Below are 10,435 nucleotides of genomic sequence, written 5' to 3'. Positions count from 1 at the left end.
GACACATAAATGAGCAGACATCAATGAAAGTACGCACCACCCTACGCCATGTCATTCCAAACAAAGCGAGTCACACTTTTGCACATCTTGACGTCATATGTTTCATAACTCCATGACAATGGGAGTGAATTAACATTTTGTTCAGAAAGAAAAATGACAATATATGGTGACATACAATACCACGGGTGTCGATTTATACTCATTGCACACATGCGCCTTAATCATGAATCATGTACGAAGTATTTCAACGAAATGGCATACCATATTGCTGACGTCACTGGAAGTGTGCGTATCAATGTTGTTGGTTATTCGTATCTTATTTAATGCGGGACTTGTATCTTTTTAGGTCACTGTTTCGAATACTTTTGCTTTACATTTCCCACATTTCTTTGAATGATTTGTTTATTTTAGAAATTTTGAGAATTCAGTCATCTTTTTGAAAGTATAATTCCATGAAGTATACGTTATCAAAACAGGATACGAAATAATCTCATTTCACATTTCCTTGCTTATAATGTACATTTTAAACTGAAACGGAAGTTGTTTTTATCTTTAAAACTAACAAATTATGATATAACAACATTAGAAGTATAAAATAGTATTAGTCATGACACATTTGATATCAAGTAATATCTTTTTCTTGTTAAATGATTAACGTATAAACATGAACTCTCTGTATGTTATGTTAATATAATATATACTATGTATGTGAACATGTCTAACACGACATCAATCCTTGGGTGATTTTCATAATCTTGAAAATCATCACACATATGAATGTAAAATTAGAAGTTTCAGTATCAGTTGAAACTTACATGACAAAACTGACTTGTCTGTCTTTATTAATCTTATTGTTTATATAAGAAATTGTAGTCTTCTTTGTTCTCTTTTTTATCTCAAATTTGTAATTTTGTTTTGAATCATCCCAGCACAATATAGTGAAACTTTAGAGTTTTGGTGATTAATATATAGTTCCCATTTCAACAAGGATTGCAATCTTTTCATTTTTGTGGCAAACAATTTGACCTGTTTACATTTGTATTAATAGATTGCTTATAATCTACAGTAACGCCAACATAAGTTCTAGTTACAATGTTACATATATTACCATATAACACGCAGATGATATACAAAAGCAATCATCGATCGTAGTTTGATGATTCCCTGTTTCTGCCCAAAAACATTGTTATAGAATGATAACTATAGGTCCATCTATCAATATCACTTGATAAAACCCATTTACCAAAATAAAATTAATTCTAGATAAAGTGTACAGAAATTGCGCTGATGCTTTTTGATACGTTGGTCTCTTATGAAGAATGTTCCTAAAGGTACCATGTTGATTACCAGAGACTCCTACATTTCACAATAGCTGTACACATCCTGTCATATATCCCGGCAATGATTGAATTCGCGTTGAGATGCTTAACCAGTAAAAATGCCACCAGCCCATGTACATATTGAAGAAATATATGTAATTGCTTGCTGTTTTACACCTGAATTGAAAATTGTGACATTTTGGTTCTTCAATGCTGTCTACCATCATAATATCAAACATATTTACGGAATAAAGGTTGCAATGTTATTAATTTATCATACTGAACACACGCAGTTACATGTGACGTAAGAGTCAATCAGTGAGCCACATGTATGAATACATATAGGAAGTTTAAAATATACATAAACTATAAATGTTCAACTTTGAGTTATTTGAAGTTAATTCTCCAAACTATGGAATACATTATCTGAAAATCGATCATGTGCTACTCTGACCCACTTAATTGATAATAATTCATGGTCTATTTAGACATGAAAGTTTACAGAGGATTGTCAAAAATTGACGATAGTAATTGTTTGATTAAATGTTTTGAGAGTTATAACTATTATTGAAAACTGCAACAACCTAGAAATAATCATAAATTACACCTCTTAGTAACATTGAATGCGTTGTAATTGTAATGTATGCACACATGTATGCACACATTATTAAATTGATACCTGAAAGTTTACAGAAAATTGTCTAGGTGATGAAAGTAACTGTTTGATTACAAACAGAAGTAAACAGTAAACAATAGTTAAAAAGATAAGAGAATGCGATGACTTTTAAACAAGGTGAATAACGTATCAATTACTAATTAAGGGATTATTTCCAGCAAACTTATGTAACTGAGATTAACATGAAAAGTGAAAGGATCTCACCAGTTCGTTCATGTTGCTTGAAGCTGGTGTAACGTCTAATCTGTAAGTATTGTGCGCCTTTAGAATCTCCATGTTGCTTCTTTTTGTAATCTGAGCCACCCCATGTACTCGTTGGTCCTGTCTTTGCTCTCGCGAACCTTAACAAGTTGTCATCATCCTCCAGATCATCTTCGTCTACAAACCGCTTCATTTCCTCAGGTGTCGTAGATGGTACTTCGTCTGAGGTTATTATTGAAACATTTTCCTCTTCGGAACAAACGAAGTTTAGCGCAGATAAGACCAAGAATAATAACGTCAAGAGAGCCATCTTGAAGTAGACGTGTTTCCCTCTCAGTGAGTTCCAGATCTTTCCGAATGTGAATCGTTTTTCTGCAAAGTGAAGCTGCTTTCTACGGAAAAGTTGGTTTGGACTCGCTCTTTTATCTTAGTAAAAACGTCTTTGTCAACTTATTGTCTACCCACGAAGCAATTACACAAGGAATTTACACATTCTAGCTAAAGTAGCCTGTTATGATGGATTTAATGCACTCTGAATCTTTATCTTTTTGCATTTTTTCTCTATCATCGACATAACGACCTGGGTGGGGATCATTTAAGGCCACCTAATTGTGATGATTCATATCGTTGTCAAATATCATGTCATATTTATCGACCAAAGGATATATAAAAGATCAAGTGCGACCATGAAGTTTGTTTGCAGGTAAAGTTTTGCAATTTCTGTAGGCACAAGTTTATGAAAGAATTATACGGCCTGGATGTGCATCACAGTACATATTTAAAATCTTTAACGGTGTGTACCTATTTAACAATGATGTTATATTGAACTCGGTGTGATCTTGTATGAAAGTTGGCATACCGTTATTCATTTTTCTATCATATTGACAGGCTTTAGAAAAAGAAGCTGGAAGCAATTTGCACTGCCAACATGTTTATTTTTGCTAGGAGAGACAATTTTGAATTTACGATATCACAAAAGTGTCACAGTTGTTATTATATCTTACAGCCCAGGAACTGATGTTAATCTGCCAATGGCTTGATAAATGAGATGGTGAAGGAAAATGGAACAAAGGGCCAACGACACATGCAGCTGAAGAAACATGTACATGTTTTATTCAGGTGGAAAAGGTAAACTTAGCTTTTCAATCAAAACATTTACTCTGTAGGGTTATGCATAGTGCAATGTTAGGCTCCATTTTGGTTCCTTGCTGAAGGTTCAAGGAATCTATGCGTAGTATGCGATGGTGATTGCGTGTGTGTGTGTGTGTGCGTATGTGATGCCCTTTGCTCGTAAAACACGATAACTCAACCAGGGCAAGAAGTTGGATTGAAGTCATACTTGGTACATAGATGCGCCATACTGAGTAATAGAACCCTATTGATTTTGGTGCTCATTTTATGAATAATAATGAGGTCACAGGATCATACATTAAAATCTCCAAATGCTAATAACTCTGCAACAGAAACTTAGAATTCATTCAATAATTGGTATGAATATGTTGGTAGGTAGCGGGTACATTTTGATATATGTAAAAGTTGATATTATGCATATTTATTAGGGGGCGGGGTTTAATTTGATTTTAACTAAAATAGCTTGTAAACAGGGTAACTGAACAGGGACAAGTTGGTTTTAAGTCATACTTGGTACATAGATGCGCCATAGTGAGTAGATGAACCCTATTGATTTTAGTGTTCATCTTATGAATAATAATGAGGTCACAAGGTCACAAGGTCAAAGCTTTAAAAATCTCCAAATGCTAATAACTCCGCAACCGAAATTCAGAATTCATGAATAATTGGTATTAATGTGTTGTAGCTAGTGGGCACATGGTAACATATGTTCAAGTTGATATTATGCATATTCAAGAGGGGGCGGGGCTTAAGTTTATTTTCACTAAAATAGATTGTAAACACAGAAACTGAACAACGACAAGTTGGATTTAAATCATACGTGATGCATATATGCGCCATAAAGAGTAGAAGAACCCTATTGATTTTGGTGCTCATCTCATGAATAATAATGAGGTCACAGGGTCATACATTAAAATCTCCAAATGCTAATAACTCTGCAACCGAAACTTAGAATTTATTCATAATTGGTATGAATATGTTGGTAGGTAGCGGGTACATTTTGATATATGTACAAGTTGATATTATGCATATTTATTAGGGGGCGGGGTTTAATTTGATTTTCACTAAAATAGCTTGTAAACAGGGTAACTGAACAGGGACAAGTTGGTTTTAAGTCATACTTGGTACATAGATGCGCCATAGTGAGTAGATGAACCCTATTGATTTTAGTGTTCATCTTATGAATAATAATGAGGTCACAAGGTCAAAGTAAAAATCTCCAAATGCTAATAACTCCGCAACCGAAATTCAGAATTCATGAATAATTGGTATTAATGTGTTGTAGCTAGTGGGCACATGGTGAAATATGTTCAAGATGATATGATGCATATTCAAGAGGGGGCGGGCTTAAGTTGGTTTTCACTAAAATAGCTTGTAAAAACACGGTAACTGAACAACGACAAGTTGAATTGAAGTCATACTAGGTACATATATGCGCCATAGACTTTAGTGAGTAGAAGAGCCCTGTTGATTTTGGTGCTCATCTTATGAATATTAATGAGGTCACAGGGTCAAATGTAAACATTTCAGAATTGAATCATACTTTGTGTGTAGGTGGTTGTAGATAGCGGGTACATGATAATGTATGTTCAATGTGATATTATGCACATTCATTGGGGGGCAGGGCTTGAGTTGATTTTTGCTATAAATAGCTTATAAACATGGTAAGTTAACATAGTTTAGTAGGTAGGTCCACAGTCAGTGAAAGAACCTTGCTGATCAAATTAATCAACAATGAAGAAAGCTTGGGATTATAATCTCAAATGGCAAGGAATCACAGTAAGCCAACTGGCTTTCTGGTTTTCTGCTGGCTTAGTGTTATTGCGATAAAATACATAATATGCCATTTAAATCTGGAAACTCTAATGTAAACTTTATCCAATGGGAACAACACAATTTATTTCTGACATTCAAGATTGCATATCTTGGAATTGTACAGTACACAATTGTCATACTTAATATCTACTGCCTTGACTAGATGGAGGTAATAAATACTTTTTACATTGCCAAAGCAAGTATGAAATTTGCAATTGACTGAACTTCATGGTGATAGGTATGATGATATGTACTGGCAATACCACTACTACTGACCACACCAAATTCAAAGTTGGTATCAACTGGAACACTCAACTATGTGACTAACACCTGTTGTGACACAGAAGTTCCAACTTGTCACCCAAGTTGGTCCTAATTACATCATGCATGAAATGTTTCGACAGCTTAGAGCTACAAAATATCTTCCTTACTACAAGTTTCCATGAATTTCAAGAATGAATTCTTCAAAATGATACCAGTCTTAATGCAAGTGTTGATAAAATTAATGTCAATGTATAAAGTTTAATACGTAACTACCTGGTCTTGCAAATACTGTTACCTGAATATGCTTTACCAGAGGAAACACCAACAGGCAAACTACACAGACATTTACTATTTTATAGAACTATCCCTTCAATTGTGTAGTGTACATTCTGTATCCATTTACTTAATTTTCCTTGTTGATCATCCATAGTGTGCTTTCAACTAAAATAAGTAATTGACATAGTTTTCTATTTTAGCATTACACTCAAGAGATGAGTTCCTTGTAAAACCTGTATTTTTATTATCAACCATTGACTCTGGTTCCAGTTAGAGATATTAAATATTTTGTCATATTACTTTCCAGATTGGGAACAACATTGCTACATTTGGAAAGTTTACCGAAAACCCAGCCCTTCATTTTGAAAAGCAGGAGGACCCATAACCGGCTTTGTCTTCATTGACCGCGAAACAGTGAAATGTTGTAGCATGTTGGAAACGTTTGAACTCGGCTTTATACTATTTTCTATTTTTGACTACCAAATTCTGTTTGATAGTCTGGACAAAGAGTACGGTTGTAAAGGCAATACTTCAATTGGATAAAGTCCTATTTCACAAACTGCTCGCTGAATGTTAGCATTAACAGTAAACACTCTTCACCTCGCTATCTTGAATATGGAGTTCCACAAGGATCAGTGCTCGGACTGTCTGTTTTCACATTTAATACCTCCCAATTGAAGACGTTATCACTCCCACGGTCTCCAACGAATGAATTATGCAGATGATACACAAGTTTATGTGTCAATGTACATTGATGAAAAGGATCAGACTATTGGAAAACTTGGATCATTTATAAACGAAATTAAAACTTGGTGTGTAAGCAAAACACAAATTCTCAGCGACAACAAAACTGAATTGATGCATGCTTTTCATCATGATTTCGTAATGTCAACCCTGCAACTTCCCCGTTAGCAATTAAAACTAAGACGTATGGTTAGCAACTTAGCATTCTTTCAAATTTGAGGCCCCCAAACTCTGGAAAACTCCCAACCCAAATTAGGGATTCTCCTACCATAGACAATTTTAAAGCGTCTTATAAAGTTATTTATTCACGTGCTTCCCACATTGGACACTGTAATATTTATATTGTCGATCATTTCGTGTATCTTTTAGTATTCTATTAGTATGTTTTTTTTTTGGTATTCATTTTGTTCCTGTAAAGCTCATTGAGACCGTCGACATAATGCGCTATATAAATAAGTATTATTACAATAGTTTTTATTATTTTACATATTATATATAACTTCTACTTCGGAATGTCTAAACTTGTGGAATTTCATCCAAAAGTTCATTTATGGCATGGGAAAAGGTAAGGGTAGAGAGAGATCTGTTCCCAGTGTATCTCTTCTCATGAATTTCGTAACTCCTACTGAAGCTCCCTTAGTAGCAAACACATATGCCTACTTTGTTTAATTAATAGCAAACAGACAGACACTTTTTTGACCTAATGTATTAATATGTTGATATTTCTATTAGTTTGTATTACAGAACCCACAAGGAGTCTTTCCAATTAATTTCATAAAGGTTTAGCAAAGTAAAGCATGTGAAAGGAACACAGTTTTCTGTACCACAACGTGAAAGTTTCATCTGAGCTGTATTACCGATTGCAAAGTAACCCTGTACATCACTAATATGTAGAATAGAAATACTACAGTTATCTTTTTTGAGCTGACTATCTCAATACATTCATAATAATATAACCTTCAAAATAACAGCCATTATTGACCCGGTATGGAGGTCATTGCATTGAGTGCATTTTGGTTGGACATTATGGAATTTATGTACTAAAAATTTTAAATTAATTTCAACTGAGCAATTGAACAAATTTGTAAACTGTGGAGTTAAAGCAACTGAGTAATCCTACATTTTTCTGAGTTTTGATAAGACATTATCTTGTTTTCAAAACAATTAACTAAATTAAAATGTCAAATTATGGGGCAAAAATGTTGATAGAACTTTTAAGCTTCCGTACATCTCTATAGATGTAGTGAAAACAATGTGACAACACTTTTACTGGTAGAAATTGGATTTTTTTTTTCGGTGGACAGACTTCATGCTCTAGCTTCTCCTGCAAGTAATCATTGGGAGGGTCTGTACTCTGGTTAAATTTAAATTAACATTTTAACTGAGGCAATTTTTACTGTGTCAGCAACTACAGCCTAGGCCTAGTTAGGCTAAGCTTAAGTTAGGCCTACTGTCTAATAGTATAAACTGGCGCGCCTCGTAACTGCGCTTCTTCTACCTTTGGTCTAACTTTGTCCTCGCCAATAAGTCTGGTTTAATGCAATAGTTAACAAAACCAGAATAACATAAGAAGCCAACCCGAAGGCCGGTAAGGAACAAATATATTGAAATTAATTAACCTATATTATAACTCGTTCATTAATACTACACTAGTACAGTGCTATACAACTGCGTTCTGCAATACTGCTAGCTAGCGAACATAAGACCGATTATTAATCGGAGAAACTCAACTCTCAAACGTACAGCTGCTTCTCATTGCCAGTCGTTGGAATGGCGTACCGGCTTGTCAATGATATATTAGTAGATGATAGCACTCCCCCTATGGGGGATTTGTCGGCTGAAATCGTTCCTAATCTAAAGCTTCGTGGGCCGAATTATAAACTTTCGGCCTAGCTTACCGTTCTAATATTTTGACAAAAGATTTTAAGGCCAATTTATTTAAGTAGTAAAACATGAGACTGGTATTATTGAATATATTTAAAGCATGAAATGTTACTTTACTAATTAATTTTGAACTATCGCAATTCAATGGACTATAAACTCTGGTGGCAACTGTCATGACTATAGTAATAGTCATATTCATAAAGATCTTGATTTATTATAAATTGAAATGACACGTGAGAGTAAACCCAAGTAATAAAATTTTGGGTACCGTTGTTGCTTCTTAAAAGAGCCTGAAGCTTAAGTCGATCGAAAGAAGTATTATTATATGTTAACTATTTTGTTTATTATTCTGTCATTGATAATTTTCCAAAGAGAGGATATAAAACAATATTACGTAACAATAAAAATCGAAATGTCTTGAGTCCTTATTGGTAGTCAAGATGTGTTAAGGCATAGGCCTACTCAGTGTGTACGTGAAGGTTACTTATTGGTTACTTAGTTACGTAACCATTACGTTATATCACAACGTTACTAAAACGTAAATGACTAACGTTGCGAAATCTCGTTGTATGAACGTTGCAACAACATCGCAAAAAGGTTATACAAAAACGTTAATGCGACGTTATTATAACGTATCATCTAAACGTTACAAAATAACGTAATAAAAACGTAAATACAACGTTATTTTTTGGTCTAAATATTACGTAAATATAACGTCCCCTGGAGTCTACAAAATTTCGTAACTACAACGTAACTTTCTGACGTTAATACAACGTAAACGGTACGTAAATATAACGTTATAAAAACGTAATTTTGTTAGCTGGGAAGTCTATATACATTAACGTAGACATAATGTATAGCTACACAATTTCAACAAAATGAAACTGGGCTTTAAAATGTATACTTACTAGTTCGTTCATATCGCCGGACTCGACTTCCAAACGATGTTGGTTATGCCTGTCAAGAAGTTGTTTTTGTTCCTTGGTGGTGTAGCTACTGCCACCCCAGTCCCCTGCAGTGGTGGTCTTACCCCCGGGAAACATCTTAGGAATGAAACATCTGCGGCTTCCTCCTCCATCTTCCTTTCCTAACTTCGTCTCTGTTAGAAGTCGAGACATCGCCTTCAGTATTGATCGAGACATAATCAGAATGTACTGTCACGTGTGTCACATACAACATGACGAAAACACCTGCTGCCTTCCTCATAAACCCCTGCATTCTAGCCATTGGTTACTTTGCAAGCTGTTGAGTGTCCGTGAAAGGATATTCTCGAAAAGGAAAGAGATCTGTTTATTTCAGGATGTAAGTTTTATATACAACCAAAATGAGCAGGAATGTGTGTCCGTCTTCAAGCAAAGAATTTAATCATAATATTAAAATATTTCTAATTAGGTTTGTGTATCCTGCGCACATTGGATCAAATTTGGATCAATTTCTCCTCAAGGTGGCACATAAACAAGTTGGCTAAACAAACACTCAAGGAAGAGCCCATTGCACACCCATCAATTTGCTCATACATGGAATTGTTAAAAATAAAATGGGATGAAGCTGCTTTAAGCAATAATTTCCTAAGATCAGCACGTTCAATTGTACAAACAATGCGTTTTTATATATATATGTAATTCAGAATAACATCAATTGTATATTCAATAGGAACATTGGTGAATAAAGAAATTACATCAAAACTAGCCATTAAAGAGTCATGGTTCAGAGAAAGATTCTGAATACCCGAACAGAAACTGAGCGAATCCTTGATCAAAAAATCCTTGATCCAAATTTGACTTAAATTTTGTAGAAGATATGTGGACGACATTTTTGTAGTTATTTCATCAGACTATGTGGATGATTTTCTACAGGTATTGAACTCCTTCCATAAATCTATTCAATTTACATATGAAATGGAATACGGGGGTAAATGTTCTTTTCTAGATATAGACTTTTTTTTCAGAGTGGTTGGTTCCAGCGGTACTGACACCATCGCTACTTCCGTTTTCCGTAAGAAAACTTTTACAGGGTTGTTTATTAATTGGAAATCCTGGTGCCCCAAAAAGTATAAAATTGCGGTTATTAATGCTTTGCATGAACGCGCACGTAGATTGTGTTCGTCGGATTCCTTGTTCGTTCA

General features: G+C 34.6%; 1 protein-coding gene and 1 long non-coding RNA gene across 5 annotated transcripts in view; one reads left to right on the top strand and one right to left on the bottom strand.

The window, feature by feature from the left end:
* LOC139962710 (uncharacterized) overlaps positions 1–9,166 on the top strand; it is a 40,558-nt gene extending 31,392 nt beyond the window's left edge. The window contains exons 2-4 of one of the 2 annotated variants that reach the window (XR_011791314.1): positions 2,398–2,899; positions 3,203–3,324; positions 5,990–9,166. This is a non-coding gene — a long non-coding RNA (uncharacterized lncRNA). Of the gene's footprint in view, positions 1–2,397; positions 2,900–3,202; positions 3,325–5,989 lie in introns of those variants that run through there. The other variant, XR_011791322.1, reaches the window with a different exon arrangement.
* The window catches only part of LOC139962703 (GLIPR1-like protein 1), a 35,515-nt gene extending 26,072 nt beyond the window's left edge, over positions 1–9,443 (bottom strand). Inside the window, exon 1 of one of the 3 annotated variants that reach the window (XM_071962921.1) lies at positions 9,219–9,443. In XM_071962921.1, coding sequence (XP_071819022.1) covers positions 9,219–9,428 — 210 coding nt within the window. In that variant the 5' untranslated portion in view covers positions 9,429–9,443. Of the gene's footprint in view, positions 106–2,199; positions 2,326–9,218 lie in introns of those variants that run through there. The other 2 variants (XM_071962930.1, XM_071962911.1) reach the window with 2 other exon arrangements.
* Positions 9,444–10,435: the final 992 nt, after the last annotated feature.

This window comes from Apostichopus japonicus, chromosome 3 (genome assembly GCF_037975245.1).
Source record: "Apostichopus japonicus isolate 1M-3 chromosome 3, ASM3797524v1, whole genome shotgun sequence".
NCBI classification, from domain to species: Eukaryota; Metazoa; Echinodermata; class Holothuroidea; order Aspidochirotida; family Stichopodidae; genus Apostichopus; species Apostichopus japonicus.
Note: the sequence above shows the minus strand (reverse complement) of the source record. Positions and strands in the feature narration are given on the sequence as shown.